We start from the raw sequence: 22,792 nt of genomic DNA, 5'->3' as shown, positions 1-22,792 counted from the left end.
TATGTAATTATAAGAAGGTCAACAACACTGATAATGATAGAAAGAATAAAAATCTAATTAACAGGATACTTCTTTTTAATCATAAGACATTTTAGTATTTACATTACCACTCATAATCTTGTTATGTTTGTGCCACAAACTCAAGTCCTTGGTACAAAACTCAACAGACGAATAAACAGATGCTTATTCCTTATTGTATGAATCATTATTATAGAAGGGTTGAAGTGGACATTGTGGATACTATGAGATGATACATGAAAGTTTCCCTATTCTGTTGAGATTCTTTTTACTGTCTCAATACTCACACTCATCTCATTCTCTACCTTGCTCTTCTCTCTCCCAGAGAATCATTTATTTATTTTAGATTTTAGATTTTAGTTCCCCTTAGGAATCCATAAATGCAGTTCCGCAAATGTTTTCCCATCAATACCTCTTATTTGCTGTCCATGGCAAGTCTCTCTCAGACCAACAATAAAGTTTATCTCAGTGAGACTATAAATTACAGTTAATTGGCCGGTATCTTGTCAAATGTCATCCCCTTTCCATTCCTTTAGCTTCCCCTCTATTCTCTTTCATAGATTGATCAATTGTATATTGTAACTTATGTTCATGAAAATGTTCATGTTTTTCTATTTGGGTTCTATGTCAGTTTGCAATCTTGAACAAAATCGATAGTAGTTATAATTTGTAATGATCTCTTTGGTCTGCATTGTGCTCTGACATGGCAAGAGATAGACTGCATCCCATACTAAGCCGGGGCTTTGAAGACAAATGTCGAAGAGGGATGAATGAGGTTTGCTATCAAGACTTGCTATCAAGAAACTTGTTTGAGAGGCACCTTTCACAAACCTTTCAAAGTCCAGAGTGGGAGCATTGATCAATGTTCATGACTGTTGTCTGTTCTCTTTTTATATAGAAAACACAGTTTAATCAGACTACTTCTGATAAACTAAGGAGTGGTGATGAAGAGACTTTCTGTAGCCCACTGCTTTATAAAAAAGAGACGAGTGAGAAACAGAGGGACAGTGAGACCAAGAACTCCTCTTCTGTGGTGTTTAATGGCAGTGTGTAAACCAAGAGATAGAGAACATCACTGGCCTATAATATCTCTGTATCCCTCTGAATTCATCATGCCCCGCCTTACATCAAACATTTTTTGCCGATTGGCAGCACAATCAGATCCCTTCAGAGTGGGGTAGGGTGGGGTGGTGAAAAGTGGGCCCTCTCCCACAGGACAATACCATTATTTCAGCTCCCCTGATCAGGAATGCCAGATTTCACAGCCCACTACTCTCCTCCAGGCGTCAATCAAAGCTTTGCAAGGGTTCAGTCGCCTACTGGGACCGCCCCCACTGGTCCTCTTCACAGTTATGAACCAACCTGAGAGCTTCCAAAAATCTTTAGTCTATATTCAATTCATGAAACAGTTCAAACAGTCGTCACTACTGGAGACAACAGTCCTTATACTTAATTTAGAGTTTAAATTAGCCGAATTACATACTATTCATACACTTTTGGGTGTTTTTAAGAAGTGTCAAATGTATTATTTGCTTATTTGAGTGGCATAGCTGTGTGTACAAAAGTGTGCAGAAGTCAAGTCTCATTAGCTAAATCTGGGTAATTAGATGGGTGGAGGACTACGTCCAAATATCTACATCTCCGACTAAAATATTAATAGGTCTAACATTTTAAATATGAGGTTATTTAGTTAATCACAAATAACTGTTTATTATAAACTAGGCTACTTTATACATATCTTGAGTGGGATTGAGGTAAACATATGTCCTAAAGCCAATCATTCTATGAAAATGGTGGCTTCCTGTCTCCCACCTTAGCCACCAGGAAAAACACTTACATTTCAGATAATGACACAAAATATATGTTTTTGTTTAAATTGAAGTGTTTTATTGTTAATAAAACATATCTATGACAGTTATATTGCAAACATTTTGTAGAATACGGTCAGTACCAAGAAAATGTCTGGTCCTTCGGGTCAGGAGTTGTGGTTTAGTGACATTTTTTGAGTAAAATATATATTTTAAATGTCGTAGTACAAAGGAAAGTATCATAGTTATTTAGTGGATTACTTCAACTAAAAGATCAACTAAATATTATAAATATCAATTTCATGTCACTGGTGTTACCCTTCTATAAACATTTTAAAAGAATAATAAATAATAATAATAAAAACATTTTTTTTAAATGCAACATCCTTGCCAACTTCTTACTGGGTCAAAGGTTCATGGTGTGTCTGCACTCTCTCTTCATTTGTTAGCAATTTGATGATTAAATTGGTCATTTCAAGCGAAGCGTTAGGATGTGTCAGTTTAGAGTTAGGGGGAAAGGACATTTGATGAATATAATTTAGCAAATCACATGATTTTCTGATTAATTTACAATTTAAGAAGTGTGGTTTGAGCTACTGTAGCTGCCTACTTAAATATTCTGTATTTTCTGAAGAGTTGTTGTTACTAGTCCAGGGTTTCCCAAACTCGGTACATGGGACTCCAAGGGGTGCACGTTTTGGCTTTTTGCCCCAGCACTACACAGCTGATTCAAATAATCAATTAATAATCAATCTTTGATAATTTGAATCAGCTGTGTAGTGCTATTCCAAAACAAAAAGAAAGTTGTACTAGTCACTGGGGTTACCATCACTGGTGTTATTATAGAACAATTGGTTTTGTTTAAAGTTAATTAACTTAGTTCACAAGATTAAACATTTAGGATCTAGGTTGTGAGATGTTGGAAACCAACCAGAAAACCTGGCTTTAACCAGCAAAACAGAATGTTTACTATACTAAACAGGAAAATCTAAACATGGGCTGCTCCCTACACGGCAATGTTTTTCACCTAACAACTCCCCAAAAACGTGCTTTTTTAAATTACTAATCAAAAACATTTCTTAATATTATCATTAACCTTTTATGTCTTTGATTATATAAGCAAACTAAATAGTCAAATTATATTCTGGGAAGCCTGAATTGTCATTAAAGTATAGGTGACACCAGTGACAAAAAGGCAACACAAGCATATTTAATGTAGTACAAATATTAAAATGCAATACATTGTTAACCATTATCTGACTAAGTTTTGGTAAAAAAATAATAGTAATAATATTTTTTGGTTGAGTTGGCTGGTCAAAAAGCCTCGATCCTAATAACATCCACAAGCATAACCTTATCGTAATCATTATGGTTTAATCCTGTTATAATCCATTTAAAGGCGCGTGTGACTTTTACAGTCGAAAAGGTGGATAGAGTGTACTGAAAAGTAATGGTGATGAGAAATTTGTGAATGGAAGATAGTTAATCATGCATTCATTATAGGCTGTGGTGCTCCTTGTAGCCTATGTGACCAATCCTGGAACCGATAAAACATTGAACACCTCGAAACTAAACCAATGGCTTATCATATGGCAAAGACTAGCGCAAGAAGAAGCCAATCAGTAGAAGGCATGCAAACGAGGAATTTGCTCCGGCAGCCTCTGAATGTCAAGTAGTCAAAGATGGAGGCTGGATCTGGGAGGCCGTGCGGTTGTGCATGAAAGATTTGCTATTTTCTCTACAAGCGCGAGAGAAATGGCTTTATACTTACGCGTTTTGAAATGACGGGATGAGTTCCTAATGTTGCGGACACATAGTTGTGGTTCATAGTGGGTTTTGTCCCTATATTTTTGGTCAACTTTTCATTTTTTTTGCCTGACGGATTGATTGTGGTCCCTCCCTTGGCTAGGTATCATTTATGAATTTGGGGGGTCCTCTGTGTGAGTGGCATTGGGCGGAAATGGCGGGAGCTCAGGGCGAAACTGGCAAATTGGGAAGGGTGGAGAAGAGTGATATTTAAAAATAATTAAGGGAAGAGAACATCAAAAGAAGGGTTTATCATTTTCATGCGCATCAAGACCTTGCTTTAAAGACTGGGCAAGGAAGAGCTCCCTCTACAAGATTCGACCAGTTTGTGTTTTCCTCATTCTGGATTAATCAGGAAAAATGCATGTTTAGTCCTTAAATCAATGCACCACGTATAATTTGCTGGCTATTAGAATTGTGAGCGACATTCACGATCATGGATTGTGCATAGAGTCGATGTAGGCTATGTAACAAGTCGTCTGTGTGATAGTGAGAGAGCTGGCACGTTTGTTTTGCAGATTGTATCCATTCCTGCTACTGATAAGTATCCTTTTGACATAGAAGTTGAAAGCTCAAGAAAAAACAAAGGTTCGTTGACAAGTTTGTGTTCTTATGTTGGTATTAGGCCTATGTGAAATACCTGAATTATGTCATTGTAATCCATGGGAACTACAGAGGTAACACTGGTCTACTTTGCAATTTTACACGTAGGCTATTCGTTTTGCACATTTCCCATATTTTTTTTATTTGTCTTGTTGTAAAGTAATACCACGTTTATTATATTACAGGACCTACGGTGGTCTATTCACTAGCAGCTGTAGATGAATTTCACGAATTGAGCAAAATACTATGTTCAAAAGTTGTCGCCTGAATGGCTGACACCAATGATAGAAAAAAATATTAAAGCCTACCTAATTATCTTTTAAATAGCCTACCTCGGAGTTTTAATTTTGTTGCACAGATAATACAACAAATAGGCATAATAAAGTATTGGTTGTTGAGGTAAGATTTCAGAGTCTAAACACAAAAGTGAGCTAATTATAAATGTTCCTGATTAAGTTTCAACTATGGTTTTAAGAGTACAAAGTCTACATGAAAATGTTGCACAGTAACAAAATGTCCCCCTGTTCTCAGAATTAGAATACATTTCATTAGAACTAGTCATGATTCAGGGAAAACCCCTTTTCTCTCAGTTGTGTGAGGAACAACTTGTCTTTTTTTATGATGCATTTAAAAAATGATATAGGCACAATTAAACCTGTATAAAGTAATTAGATGATTGACAAATATTTGTGTGTTTTGTATTAAAGGGAAAGAAGTTAAAATAATTAACAGTTTAGGCCTATGTGATAATGATGCTTTCAACATCTATTTTTCTGGCAAAGGAGTTCTGGTAAAATGTAGGCCTCCCTTTAAAATATGTTTGTGTGAATTAGAGGGCAAGTAGTCTACTTGCATGTTTTTTCTGAATTGTCTCTAGAAACTACTTCTTGATAACTAATTATTTCCCTCTTAAATTGCTGCATTTCCTGAACTACTTGGTGTTAACTATCGTGACTCTCTCTAAACATTGTATATTTTGTGAGGAGTAGCCTATTCTTGTTTTTAAACTGGGTCAATTAATCTAGCAGATTAGAGTTGATCAGCCATTGCTTGTTTGATAGTGTCATGGTAGTACAGGAGGATTGGAGTAAGAAGCACTACTATCTTCTGATGAGGCTGATGGTGTCCATGTTGTCGTCCATTGCCCTTTTTCTGTTGTACTACTGGGCATTGAGATGAGCAGTGCAATATTAAAAGGGCATTGGCTGATGAAACGGAGAGCCACACCTCCCTCTATTGCCTTAACCTCTCACCCCTCTGAGTTGACAGACAATAAATATGAGGGGCCTACACATGTGGCTGTGTGTGAGGCAACAGGAACACTAAATATCAGGCTCCTTCATAACTTCTTTACAAAGATTAAACTTGTTTGTTTCTGAAGTTGAACATGTGGACCGCTGTCAGAAGATTTTAAGTCAGTGCAGCTTTATATCTTTAGATATTATTGTGCCCACATGATATGAGTCAATTGAACAGTAATTTGCAGCTATGATAATTTTACATCTGGTGTGTACAGGTATTTGTAAAATTGTTAGGTTTGAATCTATATTATGGCAACACAAGTAATGTTCAAACTATTGATGGGAAATGTGAGCTACACACGGCTGCTTATGTAAAAGTGGTTTAGTTTTAGCTGAATCTCTTCTATTGGCAATGGAGAATGGCTGTCCCCATGTCCACGTGCTGACACATGCTGAGGTCAGCTGCTTTGACAATGTTGCACTACTGTACCATTCATTCTAGCAGTGCAATAGTATTGTCATAGCATTTGGCCTCAGCCCTCTCTGAATTGGTGGTAAGGGGATGGTGGGTGAGACAGGAATAGTTTTATTGCTTTCAAAGTCTGTTTCAGGAGTATAGTAGTGAACTCTTGTGAACTATAGACATGTGGCCCCAGTGTGCTTTTAGAACAGGATCTAAAAGTAGCCCATATAGCACTGTAAAAAGTTTTAAATAGCTCACTCTAACATCCTAATTTAATTGAGTAAAATATGTTTTCCAGATTCCAAGTAGTTATAGTGGTAAGTGAAACATCAGTAGAGCACAGCTGTATAAATTAGGAAACAAATTACATCCTAAGACTGAAAATATTTCAATGTAGTTGAAGGCAAGACACTAGACAACATTTGTTTGTGTAGTTATTTTGTATTCTTGATGTTTTCTAAAATATGTCCTTTTAAAATGCAACAAAAAATAAATAAATGCTTCAATTTCCGTCTCTTAAGTCAGTTTAAAAAGTTGTACAGTAACTTAGTGATTGTATCTTGTTGTGTACCCATGTGTAAGTTCCCCAAAGTAAATGAGCACCCTCTGTACTGGGCAATAATTTATATATACACTAGATGACTATTAGGGGGCGCTGTGTTGAAGCCACCATGCCGCCATTTTGGCCCTCCCCCACTGTTGTAAGTTTTTTTTTAAATTGGAAGCCATAGAAATGCATTTATTATTATGTATACATCATTTTTTGTCACATTTTTTCTATTAGACACATTAATCCAATGCATACTTTTACATTAGATTATGTTAGCGAAGCATTTAAAAAATGAAGACATATGAATATATATTCCTTAAAGTTTCATTTTTAGAGATGACTAATGTTACTGTCCCCACTACAACAACAAATAAATACTTAAATACATGTCATTTTGTCCTTGAAACGTTCAATTTAAATATTGTAGAATTCAAATAATTCCTATGTAGAACTGCTCTTTAATAGGGAGTACCAATGTGGCCGACCAGTGGCTTCAAAGCCTTTCAATGGCCAATACACAGGATCAGCAATCCAGGGTTTATATACATCATTGGTAGTGGCAGGCAGATCGGTGGGGGAGGGGAGTGTTTTGGAGGAATGCAGTGAGGCAGGTCCTATTCTGTGTATGGTGGTGGTGGGGAATGGGGTGAGCTGGGATGGGGGTGCAGGGAGTGCTCCTGTGTGTGCCTCATCTGGGAGCCTTTCAAAGGATTAGACTGCTGGGAAGTTGGTTGTGAGTGTCATCAGGAAATGTATTGTTTTGCTTCAAATAATTATAAACTCAGCTCTGTTTTTAGCTCAAAACTAAATCAAATTAATGTTTAAGCTAACATTCAACTGCCAAATGCAATTCTCTTTCAGTGGAAGATTAAACATTTCTTAACTGTACAGAGAAAAAAGTTTGAGTGTTGGAGAACATCTCAAGGCAAAGCTCCTTGATCAATGTCACACAATGTTGGTGTACTTTTGTTTCTATTTTTCTCTTTAAAACCCCTTCAACTGCCAGTCTGAGCAGACAGTCCCATTAATACATTAGGTTCATGTATTTTCTGTTACTGAGCCTATTTGATATTTCTGCAGCTACACTATATATACAGAAGTATGTGGACACCCATTCAAATTTGTGGATTTGGCTATTTCAGCCACACCCATTGCCGAGGACACAACTAATGCAATCGCCATAGACAAACATTGACAGTAGAATGGCCTTACTAAAGAGCTCAGTGACATTCAACATGGCACTGTTATAGGACATCACCTTACCAACAAGTCAGTTTGTCAAATGTCTGTCCTGCTAGAGCTGCCCCGGTCAACTGTAAGTGATGTTATTGTGAAGTGGAAACATCTAGGAGCAACAACGGCTCAGCCATGAAGTGGTAGGCCACACAAGCTCACAGAACGGGACCGCTGAGCACGTAAAAATGGTCTGTCCTTGGTTGCAACACTCACTACTGAGTTCCAAATTGCCTCGAGAAGCAACGTCAGCGTAAGAACTGTTCGTCTGGAGTGCCATGAAATGGGTATCCATGGCCGAGCAGCCACACACAAGCCTAAGATCACCATGCGCAATGCCAAGAGTCGGGTGGAGTGGTGTAAAGCTCGCCGACATTGGACTCTGGAACGCGTTCTCTGGCATGGAAACGCATTCTCTGGCATGATCAATAACGCTTCACCATCTGGCAATCTGATGGACAAATATGGGTTTGGCGGATGCCAGGAGAATGCTACCTGCCCCAAATGCATAGTGCCAACTGTAAAGTTGGGTGGAGGAGGAATAATGGTCTGGAGCTGTTTTTCATGGTTCGGGCTAGGTGAAGGGAAATTATAACGCTACAGCATATAAATGACATACAATTATATTCTAGACGATTCTGTGCTTCCAACTTTGTGGCAACAGTTTGGGAAAGGTCCTTTCCTGTTTCAGCATGACAACACTCCTGTGCACAAGGCAAGGTCCATAAAGAAATGGTTTGTCGAGATTGGTGTGGAAGAACTTTACTGGCCTGCACAGAGCCCTGACCTCAACCCTATCGAACACCTTTGGGATGTATTGGAACATCGACTGCGAGCCAGGCCTAATCACCCAACACCAGTGTCTGACCTCACTAATGCTCATGGCTGAATGGAAGCAAGTCCCCACAGCAATGTTCCAACATCTAGTGGAAAGCCTTCTCAGAAGAGTAGAGGCTGTTATTGCAGGAAAGGGGGATCAACTCCATATTAATGTCCATGATTTTGGAATAAGATATTTGACGAGCAATGTAGTGTACTTACCCAGGCTTTGTAAATTTTTGAAGAATATTAATTAAAAAGCGACTTTGTTTGCTTTAGGGAGGGACAAGGTATGTATTGATCATTGAGTTAATTTCATCTTGAAGTGAAGTCAGTATTAGTAAGGTGGAGCAGATCTATCTCAACCACTTGACTGTGCGAAATTCCCCCAGAGTGAAGAATGTGACTTGTTGAGGCTTGCTTGCATTGCTTTCTGGGAAATCCTGGAATGCGTGGAATGGGGGACGGTGCCATGGGTGTGTGTGTCTGCAGTCATATCTGACTGGGTAGAGCACTGAGAGTCCTGCACTGAATCCAACAGGTCAGTGGTTTGGAGCACCACTTGTGTGTGCCTCAGGCAAGCTCCATTACATCCTGTTAACTGCAGAGGATAAGTTAACGAGTTAATTAGCTAGTCATACGGTCTCCCAAGGCGGTCTGAGACACAAAGTACTCCCAATTGTTTCACACACAAAAAAACAAGTTTTTTAAAAATTGATTCCCAAAAACATTTTCGTAATGTTAAAATGTATGCTTTTTGATTGAGTAAATGTGCTGTGAATAAAAGCTACGGTTTTAATCAGGGTTTTGTGTTGATCAGCTGTTAGAATAAATGAGGTAGTCTATATGTTTATTTGAGAGAAATAAGATCAAAAGGAAAACCGCAAACATTTAATCATTAGGTTCAAATGAACTGTTGCCATAGTTGTATTCATTTTCTTTAGATGCCTGACTTTATCAAGTCTTTATCAAGATTGAGTCTCAATAATGAAATGTTAATACTGTACATTGAAATATTTTGATTCATCATCGAAATTGGTCTTCATTGTATAGTTAAATAATCATTTGTATTTATTTATAGATCTATGTAAAGGCCACATTGCCTTGAACAGTTTTGTTGTGTTTTTGTCTTGAAAAGCAATAATATGCAATTAAATCTTGTGTAGCTATAGTCACGGCTAACTGCAATGATTGGCCATTGTATAGAAAGGGCTCGTGAATAATGAGGAACAAGGGCAAAGTGGATAAACATGACGCACCCGTGTTCCCAAAAGTGACTCAGCTTCAATCTGTGAGGCCACCTTTAGCAGTGAAAATAGGAAGAATATGCCATATGTTTTCGATCGGAAAATACCAAATTAGGCCTAGGTTTCTACATTTATGAGATGTAGTAAATATAACTAAGCCTATATTTCTTGTATCATTTGAAGGTTGATAAATAAATAATTTAAAACTGCTGAAAACTTGGGAAGATTGGGATATACGAGCAAATTACTTAGCCTAAGTGCTTAAATTATCCCACGATTCTGTGTTACTAAAATCAAATCTTTAAGAAAATTATTTTGACAGCAAATTCTGTAATCGGATGTTATTAACATTTTCAACGATCTGGCGAGAGGCAACGAAAAAAAAACATCCATTGGGCCAGTAGCACACTCCTGCACCTCAATATGACTGTAGCCTATTTGAACACTCAATATTTGTGTTATTCGATTAATTCAGTTACATGATCCACTTCATATTTCAATGAACCAATGCTTTCGATGGTAAAGGGGTTTTAATCCCGCTTATTTTGAATGTGGAAGAAACACATTATGAACCTACAGTATAGCCTTCCAAGTTTCGATGATAAAAATGACATCCCACCCATAGGTTTGCATACAGTGCAGTTTGGCTGCAAGCGTTTTGCACAGAACAGCGATTTGATGCCATCCAATGGGCAGAGAGCGTACATACACCTCAAGAACCTTGTTCGTTACACTCAAATTAAATGTTAAAATGCTGTAATTTTGTTTCACAGTTATAGAAAGGATACATGTGTTGGACTCCTTACTTTTAGTTGATCTATGAATGTTTAAGACAAACAGCTAATTACATGGTCCCCATAGACTAGGTTAGGATTCTAAAAATAAAATAGGGTATGCTGTGATGAGTAGCCAACAAGAGAAGTAAATATTTGTTATACTGTATGTAATAATTGTCATAAATCCATCTAACCTTGGACTTGTAATAACCACCAAACAAGCATATCCACCACAAAGGAGCTAGCTACATCCTTATTGAACATAGGCTGATGAGCCAACCTGCATAATAATTCACCACAAACGAGTAGCATTTAATAAATGGTCACTGAACATGTTTCAGTTTACATGCTCACTGAAGTTAATATACATTTGCACAGGGAACAAAATCAGTATTGCATATAGGACGTGTAAAAGTACTGTAGCTAAATAGATACATAAAAAATACATATTATTAAGACAAATATTAACTTATATACATGAACCTAGAATCAGTGTCTATCCAAATGGTCTTTTCCCTAACCCTTGGCAATCTGATCACATGGGGAAAATGCAGGGGTGATTGATGAAAAACGACGTATAAAACTGTATTCCAGCAGGTGGCGCTATATTTGTCATATTGTGCCAAAGAAATTGCAAGTCCAAAAAACACACACTTTTTGGGGGGATCTGGAGGAACAGTCATGTCAAAACGGAATAATTGTTTTGTCAAATACATCCTCACGTGTCTTTCAATTCCGCTGTGTTATCCTCACTCGCCCTCTGTAAGAAAATAAAAGTTATATTTAAAAATAAATATGGACTACAAAGATAGTCTTGCTTTAAGTCCTGAAAAAGTATGTATATTTTAACAGATACAGTGTTTATTTAAACAGAAAATGCAACATTTGTAAATAACAGATAGCTGTGTAGGTATGAGTGTTAAACCTTAGCTTCGGCTATCTTCTGGATTTGATCCAGAACAGAGAACTCAGGTGAAGGGAAGTCAAGGGGGTGATTATCCCCCGAGGACTCATGGGGCATCTGGACAACATCAGGAAGACATTTTTTTTTCATGGTAATTTCAGCAAGGGATTTTATGCAAGAAGAGATGCATGTCCTTGTTATTATCACAGGGATATCTGAGGTGGGACTCACCAGGACAGGTGGGGCTCTGAACAGGTAACTGAAGGGGTAGTGGAGCAAGTTGATGCAGGTGGAAGAGTACAGGTCTGCGTAACGCATGAGTTGGCTGGCAAACAGAGTCTGTCTAGAGCCACTCCGCAGCAGGCTGCCCATCTGCCCATAGGACAGATCCATCCTATAGGTCACCACCTGTAAAACACAAGGCGACGTACCCCACATTAAAAAATACTACAGTTTACTATAGAATACTGCAGTACTTACTACATAATTCTGTCGTAAACTATAGTATACTTAAGCAATAAGGTACTGTGGGGTGTGGTATATTGGCCATATACAACACCCCCTCATACCTTATTACTTAAGTACACTTTAGTTATACACCTTATTTCTCTAGTATTGATGCCCTCAAGGAGAAAGCCTCCACTTCTATGTTCAAGATAATAAAACAAAAACAGTATACTAAATACTACAGTAAATACTATTATTGAGTCAGGTTTTTTCTGTCAGAGGCTACAACAAAAATGTGTGCTGTTGGGGGTACTCGAGAACTGGAGTTGGGAACCACTGTATTAGAACATTTCTCAGAGAGGGATTGTGTGTCAGTGGGCAAGGTTTACCTTCATCCGTGTCTGAATGGCAGTGATGTCTGGGCACTCTCTACAGCTACTGTCCAGGTGCCTAAGGAGAGAGGCCAGTCAGATTGACAACATCATGCACAGCTCTGTCAAGTGAAATAATAGGCGAGTGTCACTCATAGAACAAAAGAAATGCCCACTCACTTGTACAACTCAGCTAAAAATATATCAAGATGCTTCAGCTCTTCAAAGAGATCTTGAGGAAAAAGAGACACTCGTCAAAATGGTGTCCAAGATTACATTACCTAAGGTATGTAAAGTGGCCACGTTGTGTGTGTGGTATATGATAGGTCAGTTTTAGGATCACTGTGAGGTCATGAAGAGGAGGTTGACCATGTTTGTACTCACGGTTCTTCTCTGTCCACACCTGCAGCTCTTTGGCCAGCTCAGGCACCACCAGGAAGGTCTTCCAACCTTGCCTCTTCTTAGACTTTAGGATGTCCCCAAAGATGTGGTCACCCACATAGAGAATGTCCTTCCCCTTCACATCCAGCAGTTCACATACAATGTCTGAGGAGCCTGCAGGGAGGAGAGACAGATAAAAGAGGAAGGAAAGTTGAGATGTGACACCCACTGATATGACTCCCACTGAAACCAAGATGGGTGAAACTCACTATTCCTCTCTCAATTTAATACCATCGTAATCCCTTTCTCCTATCTCAATCCCTTTCTCCTAACATATAGAATATGTTACCTTTTTTGATGATAATATCCCAGCTAAGTTTTGGTTGCTAGGAAGTTGGGGGAATGTATGTTTTTGGTTTCTTATTGGTTCTGGGAATGTGTTTCCCATATGTTTCCTGACTGGTCAAATTCTGATAACGGAAGTGAAAACTTTGCCTGTTCTGGAAACATACATGTTTACAACGTTTTACTATGGTTCCCTGAAAGTTTTCCTGGGAGGTTTTTAGTAATGTTCTGAAAATGGAAATGATAGGTTATATGAAGATAATTAAATAACGTTCTGAGAACATGTTTCAATAAGACTGCTAGCTTAGGTTTGGTTAACTGTTTTGAACTCCAGCACAGATAGGACACATGGAAATGAATTTACTCAGGCATTAATCATGCAAACACATTTCTTTATAATTGTGACACGGTGCCAGTCAGATTCAAACCTATGATCTTCTGTTCTCTATCCATGTAATTAGTCCACTGTGCCACCAGGATTGAACTAGCATGCCATGTTTTTTTTTTTACACATACAAAGCTGGCCATTTTAGTCTACACAAACAGACCCCATTTCAAAAGAAAATAAACACTCATTTAGTGGGCGCGGCCAATACACTTGAGCATTGATGCAGAATTGATGCTGAAAACAGAATGTATATGTTTTTAAATAAATTCTTAGAACGTTCTCTGTACATTAGTAAAGTTCTCTTGTGTTTTTTATGGAAAGTTTTCTTAACGTTCTCAGAACAATTTGAGAACATGACTTTAAATAGAACCATGAGAAAACCTGTCGGAAATGTTATGCTGAAGTACTGAAATTCCCACAGAAGAGCGTTGTTTCTTAACGTTCTCCTAACTATTTGAGAACATTCCCAATGTCAAACCAGTTGGAGAACGTTCCTAGAACATTACCAACATTTAAATGACACGTAACCATGTTTTAACTTTTAGGAAACATTCTGTTATAATCTAATGAAATACCAAGAAAATCATGTTTTTTGTCAAGTTTCTTAAATGTGCTGAGAATGTTCCTAAGCCAATCAACTATCCTGCACCATTCCCAGAAAGTTGTGGGAAGGTTGTATGGAAAATAACCATAGGACAACCATGCTCTCACCAACCTTTAAGAAACATTTGGTTATGTGTTAGCTGGGATTAACATTTGAATTCTTACCGCCAGAGTAGACAGTTCCATGCTGGAGGTCTCCAGTGTATGTTCCAATACGGAGCTTCCCTGTGTTCTACGTTGGATAGATATGAACAGAGCCATGTATTTAGAGAGTTGTGCCAATGTGGTTTCTGCATTATGAAGCATTTACAGTGCCTTCAGAAATGTTGTTGTGTTAAAACCTGAATTTTAAATGGATTTTTCCCCCCACTACACACAATGTCAAAGTGGAATTATGTTTTTAGAAAGTTTTACAAATTAATAAAGCATGTAAGCTGAAATGTCTTGAGTTAATAAGTATTCAACTCCTTTGTTATGGCAACCCATACGTTCAGGAGTAAAAATTTGCTTAACAAGTCACATAATAAGTTACATGGACTCTGTGTGCAATAATAGTGTTTAACAGGTTTTTTCAATGACTACCTCATCTCCATACATACAATTATCTATAAGGTCCCTCAGACGAGCATTGCATTTAAAACACAGATTCAACCACAAAGACCAGGGATGTTTTCTAATGCCTTACAAAGAAAGGAAACTATTTGTAGAAGGGTAAAAATAATAATAATAATACATTGAATATCCCTTTGAGCATGGTGAAGTTATTCATTACACTTTGGATTGGGTATCAATACACCCAGTCACTACAAAGATACAGGCGTCCTTTTATTTTTTTTATTTTTTTTTACAATTAAATCAATTTTAATCTCACTTCGTAACACAACAAAATGTGGAAAAATTCAAGGGGTGTGAATACTTCTGAAGTCACTGTACATGACACTCAACATTCTATGGCAGCCATGTTAGCTCCCCATTAACATTACATGGGGAATATTTAAACAATGCTATATAACTGAATGTCTAGAATTACAACAATATACACAATTCTAAAAACTGGCATAACTCTAAATATATAACTCTGGATTAGAACATTAATCTAATTGCGAGGTGTGTTAAAGGATATTTTCTATACACACCATGTGATGATGAGTGAAAGGTTCTTACCGTGTCCACTTGTCTCAGCACAGTTCCCTCGGCAAAGAACAGTGGCTTCCTGGTATCCACGACGACAAGGTCAAAGAAGGTGCGCCACGTTTTTTTGGGGTACTTAATTAAGAAAAAATATATTGAAATGTTGATTAAAATGAATGGTAATTTGTTCCCCAAAACCCTTTTCCTTCATTTGAAACTGGAGACACCTAGACTAACCTTGGCACCTGGTGGAGTTTCAAGCAAGTATTTCATGATAGCCTATGAAAAAGAACAAAGACACATCCTTTGTATAAAAGTGAATAGAACAGAATGTATTGAATAGAATGACATCATGTATTGTATAGAATGGACATCATGTACCATGCAACATTGACAACTGACCTCCGTGTAGTTGTAATCACTGTTGGTCGCCAGGAACACTTTGGCCACCTCCTTAATACGAGTCAGGAGAACAGGCAAGTTTAGCTATCGAGAAGAAGAGAAAGGGAGAGGGTCAATTCCTCTGGATAGAGAAAGTTTAGGTAATCTCAGAGACTTGTTGAACGTCACTAATTAACTGAGGTATCATCTCATAAATTATGTCCAAAACACTTAGTCAATATACTGTATCCAGAAAAGGTATCCAATATGGAACAGCAATTAAGGGAGGTTTCAAAGTTATTTTCACTCACGTCTCTGACGACATATTTATCCAAATTCCTCAGAGTGCTTTCCTTCAGACTGCCCTGTGACAAAATGGAGAGAGTCAGTCTACACAAAGGCACAGACAGTAATGTTTCATAATGTGTGAGTACGTGTGTCGGGATGGGGTGGCGTATGTACTGTATAATGCTGACCGTATCATGAACATAGTCCATTGCATCTCGGACATCCTGGAACATGCTTCTGAAGGACATGAACAAGTCACCATGTTTGAAGCCTTTCTGGCAGCTAAAAAAACAAACAAAAAAAAGTACAGAAACTACAGTCCCATTATTCACGTATGTTTTTTGATTCTCACAGCTGTAGAGAAAAAGAGTCGGTAACGAGAAGAGGGAAGAGGATAATAGAGTCCACTCACTTTTCGTATCTGCTGCATCTGGTGAAGAGGTCCACAAGGCAGCCATCCAGATACGTCTCTGTGGGAGGAGCAGGAGGGCGTTACAAAGCCATTCTACTTTACTTTATTTGCAGCATGATTGTACAGAACTACACAAAATAACACTGTTGTTGCTACCTGAAAGGTTGAAGAGAGTATTGAGGATATAGAAGCGGTCAGTGTTGCCTCTCTGAATGAAGTTGCTGGGGTAGTAGTCTTGGATCTTGTCCCTGTAGAGAAGGAAAGTATGTGTACAACTAGCAAATTAAGGAGTAGCTACAGGTGCATATAAAGACGTGTAAACATGATAAAAACATGCATACTGTGTAGTAGAACCTCATTAAGTAAGCTGGTCTGACAACCTCCCCAATAACACACCAAACAGCTACTATTGGAGCATTTCTAGATGATGAGTCATTCAGAGAGCACCCACTGAGCCAGAAGATAACAAGATAACAGACAGAGTGCACGTATTCCACCAGCACTATCAACGTCACAAGACCTCTCTTTTTGGAGTCTCTTGACTATGACGTTTCTGCTAGAGCTTGTGGAGTATCATGTTAGCTGTGAAACAAGTTTTAGGGGATATTTTGCATTCATTTCTCAGTCCTCCATGAAACAACCAGGAACATGGGGGCTGTTTTATGTTGTAAGCTGAATATATTGGCAGTATGTAGGCCTACTGAGACAGATGCTCACAGTTGGATCTGACCAAGGTCAGGATCAGGCTCCCTTGGTCTCCAACATCCTCAGTTCTCGGGTAGAGCAGGGCAACCCACAGCCCATCCCCCTGTCACCTCATAGCCTAGTTTCTCAGTCAGTCCATCTCCTGTACCCTCAAGATAAAAACAACTCCTTCATACAGCTGCAATATATAGCCTACACACAGGTAGTGTATTCTGCTTCTTCTTTGAAATGTAACCAGTGGAGAATCACAAAATTCAGTGGATTCAGATTGATAAGATGTGTATAATATATCGGTCTTTCAGAAAACATGGTATTTTAAATGAGACGTATGAAAATAGTCACATATTGACCTTGTGGTTTTCTGTGACCATGCTCTTTTGATGTTTGACAGAAGAAATGTTTCACCTTGATGACCCACTGTGTAGACATGCCGATTTGCTGTGTGTGTGTGCGCGCGTGCGTGTCATTCCCCTGTTCCCCTGCTTAGAAGACTTTGCAAAGTGGTTGTGCAGATGTGCCCTCAGTGACCGTGTTGACCCAAGGACATCCTGTTACAGAATTACAAACAGTATACTCACAAAAACACACACACACACCAGTCTTGTATAACTAACTTTGTGGGGGTCACACAATTCAGTCCCATTCAAAATCCTATTTTCCCTAACCTAACCCTTATCTGAAAACCTAACCTTAACCCTAAACCTAACTCTAGCTCCTAACCCTAACCTTAACCCTAACACTAATTCTAACCCTAAACCCTCTAGAAATAGCATTTGACCTTGTGGGGACTAATACAATGTCCCCAGTTGGTCAAATTTTTGTTTACTATTCATGTATAATGAAACACGTCCACATGCGTACACACACACAAACTATTGTATTTCCTGTGATGTATCACTCACCTTTTTAGAAAGGTGAAACCATGACTGCACAGCAGAATGTTTCCATTGGAGTCCACCTTCAGCAAGTTACCATACATTGTGTCAAACACCAGGCCGCTATGGAGGGAGGAGAGATTGGGATGAAAAGGAGGAAGAGAGAGCCAGGGGTGAATATGGTTATGCAGAGACAAGCAGAGAGAGGAATGGATGGGAGAGGGATAGATGATATCTTTTAGATTTGTGGCTGCTCTTGATAGTATCAGCAGGTTACTTTTTATTGCTGCTCTATTTTGACCAATCTTGTTATTCTACTGTTACCAGGCCTTTGGGGTAACTATCCCTGCAGGAGGTCTCTATCTGCTGATGAAGTGATAAAATGTCAGATGTTTCTCCAGCATAGTGTCCCCCTGGGGCAAGGATACAGAAAATAGAATGCACAGAGCAACAAATGACTTGAAAAAGAATGGTTAGGGGTCATTTCATAAGTCGAGTCCCACGAAGAGCCCCATCCTAACTAACCATGCTTTGCGTCAACACAATGCTAAGGAACTCTATTTCATGTAGAACGTAAGAAAAAAAAAACATTTGTGAGTAAAGGGTCATGTTATTTATTACCAAACTGATCATGTAAAAATAAAGAGTATGCAAATGTGTGTGGGATCAACAGGAAGAGAGGGAGCTCACCGTGTGGGGAAGGTAGGGTCGTAGGTGTAATGCAGTAGCTCATGGGGATAGCCTATAGACACCAGCCTGTCTCTGAGCAGCTCAAAGCCCAGGTCCTCGTAGTCAGGAGACTTGTACTCTACACACACACAGGACACATGAACAATCAGTATTCATCAATGAAAATGTAACAATGTTGCTATCCTCATATACTGTTCAATAGTTCTGAGCGGTATACTATAAAGTAGGATCAAGCTAACATGCCTAAATATTTTGAAATAACTTTTTTTTTTTAAGGATAAGCTTGAAATTGGCATAGTCTAACAAACAAAAACTAATTTAACTTTAGCTTTCTTAATGAATCAGGAAATCTATTTTTTTCTGGTTGTTTAGGCTAACTCATTAATCTTGCTTTGTAGTATACCCCCCTGATTGCACACCTTAAAGACATAGATTTTCAGATTTTCTCCAAAAGTCTGCCTTTTTTGGCCCTTTACCAGTACAATCACATTTTCTCTTTGTTGGAGTAGGTCTACTGAGCTACTATACCGAGCAACAATATAAACACGACATGCAATAATTTGAAAGATTTTACTGAGTTACAGTTCATACGAGGAAATCAGTCTATTGAAATAAATTCATTAGGCCCTAATCTATGGATGACTGGGAATACAGGTATGTATCTGTTGGTCACAGATACCTTAAAAACAAATAGGGGTGTGGATCAGAAAACCAGTCAGTATCTGGTGGGACCACCATTCACGTCATGCAACGGGACACATCTCCTTTGTTGATCAGTTGATCAGGCTGTTGATTGTGGCCTGTGGAATGTTGTCCCACTCCTCTTCAATGGCTGTGTGAAGTTGCTGGATATTGGCGGGAACTGGAACACTCTGTCGTACACATCTGGATCGATGTGTACGACACACCACTCTATGCAATTGGGCAGTTGTTACACCACTCTATGCAAAAAAATGCAATTGTGTTCGCTGTCCGTAGCGTATGCCTGCCTGTACAATAACTCCACCACTGGAATTCTGTTCACAACATTGACATCAGCAATCAGCTCGCTCACACGATGCTATACACATGGTCTGAGGTTGTAAGACCGGTTGGACGTACTGCCAAATTCTCTAAAACGTTGTTGGAGGCGGCGTATGGTGGAGAAATTGACATTAAATTCTCTGGCAACAGCTCTGGTGGACATTTCTGCAGTCAGCATGCAAATTGCACGCTCCCTCAAAACTTGAGACATCTGTGGCATTGTGTTGTGTGACAAAACTGCACATTTTAGAGTGGCCTTTTATTTTCCTCACTACAAGGAGCACCTGTGTAATGATCATGCTGTTTAATCAGGTTCTTGATATGCCACACATGTCAGGTGGATGGATTATCTTGGTAAAAGAGAAATGCTCACTAACAGGGATTTAAACAAATTTGTGCATTTGAGAGAAATAAGCATTTTGTGCTTATGGAACATTTCTGTGACATTTGATATTTTTGTTCAGTATAGATGAACCTACCTGCCAGAGTGTAGTCCATGTCAAAGCCATAGCATTTGATGTTCTCCAATGGTACACTCCTATTGACAAACACCCTGTAATCAAAGGAAAACAGGACAGTTGGAGTTTCTGAAGTGATTATCTGGGAGACAAACAGGGGTCAGTTGAGAAGCAGATCTCAGATGGGCATGTCAAAGCTTTTCAGAAAACCCAATCAGTTTTATAAGAGTATTTAATGGCATGGCTTGAATGTGGCTCCAAATCTGACCTATTGTCTAAGACCAGTTGCTGAAACCTTCAAGAGTAGAACTAATTTTGTCAAATTGACTCAACGTCCTTCAAGCCCATGGAAATCAATCAACTTGAGCCCAATGCTGGTCACATTGGGATATGCCTCACCAACTATATTCTTGGGAACCAACCATTAAATTATATCTTATGCTGCACATTCAGCTCGTAGTGGCGTATCGGGCTCTATATCCTACTGCACTACATCACATCACCACAGTCCTACTCTTATCAGTTCATTAACATATGTCTTCAAGCCTGCCAACACGAACAGCCACGTACATCTAGACTCTAGAGGAAAGCTATTTAAGGTGGTCTTTTTTTAGGAGGCTGCAATGGTATTGGCAAGGATTTCCGAGACTTGGCTCTGCTTATTTTTTAATGACAGTCACGTACCGTGATTCATGTATCCTGATTCAACTCATTGAGCACACTCTGCATGTGATCAAACTTTGCAGTCGGTGGTGCTGCAGCAGAAATTGTAGTCAGTTCTCTCTAGCCTCTACCACACAGAACTCCACCTAATCATCAGTAACAGGTTTATATTTCAGTAATGGATAGCCTATGTAATAACTAAATCCATATGTTATAACAAAAATATCTTTGTTTAATCAAGAATGGAACAAAGACTTGGAAACCACAATGAAAAGACAGAATGGGCAACTTCTGAAAATAGATTGCTGTATTCAGAAGAATTACCAAACTAGTTAAAGAGAGATTGCTTTCATAGATATCAAATCAGGACTCTGATCAGTTCAGTCATTCACAAGGTAACCACAGAGGTGTTTCCTGTGTCAACAGGTGATATGGATCCTCTATCAGTGACACCCAGGGAGAGAAACCCATCTCCCTCCTGTCAGAGTGGCCTACACCTCACCCTCCCTCCCCCCTCCCTCCGTCCGTCCGTCCGTCTGTCCCCAGCTCCTGCCAATAGCAGCCAGTTCAAACATATAGGGTAGCTGTTAATAATTCACCTGACAGCTTGTGTTCTAGAAGCGTGTTGCTGAGGAAGCCTCACTTGAGCGAACAACAACAGTCACCATGAGCCAACAGTCACCCTGAGCCAGTGGGTGCCTGGGAGGTATGAACAAGGCTACTGATGGAGAATATCTGGTTTGAAGCATGAATAGCGTACACTGGCAGTAATCTGTTAAATAATATACCTAACACTTGGCTGATATTGAAGTGTCCCCCCAAGTGTGATTTACACCTGAGTGACTGAGAACCTGTATCAAGGCTAGAAAATACCTAAGATTATCTTCTCTTTTAGACCTCAGCCAAACAACTAGCCTATAATGTGGAGGAAGAACAGAAATGAGTGACTCTTACAATCGAGGAGTGAAAGAGAAGGCGTCCCTGACCTCACATACCATTCCTAATCTCCACTCCCATCCACCAATCAGAACAGGTAATGTGAGTCTGTCTGACAGATCTCTGGGGCGGCAGGTAGCCTAGTGGTTAGGGTGTTGGGCCAGTAACCGAAAGGTTGCTAGATCGAATCCCCGAACCGACAAGGTAAAAATCTGTCGTTCTGCCCCCGAACAAGGCAGTTAACCCACTGTTCCTAGGCCGTCATTGTAAATAAGAACTTGTTCTTAACTGACTTGCCTAGTTTTAAAAATAAATTAATCTCTGTGCATTGTCAGAACCTGATAGAGCAAAGGTGTTGGATCACTGTAACAAAGCCTATAGGCTACGTTTTCACAAAGTTATAAAATGCTCATGTAAAAAACAGAAAGCACATCTTCTCCAAGTTTTTGAAAAATGAAAAAAAAAAATATAAGCTGAGCCAATTAGTGTATGCCCTATGACCTTATGCAAACCTGTATGATATAACCATACCTTGATTGGCCTCTACAGCCTACAGGTTTGTCACATTTCTACTACAGCATTGTCAGTTTTGTAAGCACTAGTGTAGGATTGGACCCAATACTGAGCTACACATGTCATATCTTTATGGGTGTAGTAAATATTATGCTACATCAAATAATAACTCACTTGTGCTGACATTCCATGTTCTTCACCAAGGGCACATCGGGTGAAATGCTCGGGTCTGTATCAGATTTAGTAGGTTGATCTGTCACAATCCGAGTCGGATCCTCCATAGTCGTCGCTGTAAAAGTCTCTCTAGATAGGGGGATAGTGAGATCTGACATGGGTAGCCTAAATCCTAGCTGTCATCTCACTAGAAGCTTACTAATTGGATAGGCTTTTAAAGCTCCAAAATACGCAGAACTGTGCGTAAAGGGTTTCACTACACGTCAGTAAACAGCCACTCCCTTGCTTTAAACTTGGTGGTTCGGTAGTTAAAAGTGGGTGCGGTGGCTCTGGGACCTACTGCATCCTATCTTGTCTATGAATTGGTCAAACTCACAGCGGACTGGAAACTGGCTTAAAAATACCGAGATAATGTAATCAGTCGCACACACGCAGAGAGGAACGTGCGTATGGCTTGAGTTCGCTGATATCACTTCTGCGATATGAGCGAAGCTGGGCGATTTTCAAAAAACAACACAATGAAAGTACTAAAGAAAACAA

General features: G+C 39.1%; 1 protein-coding gene across 5 annotated transcripts; it reads right to left on the bottom strand.

The window, feature by feature from the left end:
• Positions 1-10,527: 10,527 nt before the first annotated feature.
• LOC109868469 (cytosolic purine 5'-nucleotidase-like) lies at positions 10,528-22,545 on the bottom strand. 5 transcript variants are annotated; one of them, XM_031802388.1, is made up of 19 exons: positions 22,253-22,436; positions 19,988-20,061; positions 18,486-18,603; positions 18,120-18,208; positions 17,823-17,918; positions 16,372-16,463; positions 16,216-16,273; positions 15,992-16,085; positions 15,827-15,880; positions 15,537-15,620; positions 15,372-15,413; positions 15,168-15,269; positions 14,169-14,235; positions 12,671-12,841; positions 12,467-12,518; positions 12,305-12,365; positions 11,700-11,876; positions 11,490-11,585; positions 10,791-11,324 (listed from the first exon to the last, which is right to left on the bottom strand). In XM_031802388.1, the coding sequence occupies exons 5-19, from the start codon at positions 17,897-17,899 to the stop codon at positions 11,283-11,285; spliced, it is 1,269 nt and encodes a 422-aa protein (XP_031658248.1). In that variant the 5' UTR covers positions 17,900-17,918; positions 18,120-18,208; positions 18,486-18,603; positions 19,988-20,061; positions 22,253-22,436; the 3' UTR covers positions 10,791-11,282. The 5 variants fall into 5 exon arrangements, with proteins under 5 accessions (XP_020313645.1, XP_031658248.1, XP_031658249.1 ...); XM_031802389.1 differs by lacking the exon at positions 22,253-22,436 and adding an exon at positions 20,651-20,716; XM_020458056.2 differs by lacking the exon at positions 18,120-18,208 and having other exon boundaries at positions 10,528-11,324; positions 22,253-22,545.
• Positions 22,546-22,792: the final 247 nt, after the last annotated feature.

Source organism: Oncorhynchus kisutch, linkage group LG23, assembly GCF_002021735.2.
Source record: "Oncorhynchus kisutch isolate 150728-3 linkage group LG23, Okis_V2, whole genome shotgun sequence".
Taxonomy (NCBI): domain Eukaryota; kingdom Metazoa; phylum Chordata; class Actinopteri; order Salmoniformes; family Salmonidae; genus Oncorhynchus; species Oncorhynchus kisutch.
The sequence above is the reverse complement of the archived record's forward strand: the minus strand, read 5'-3'. Positions and strand labels throughout refer to the sequence as shown.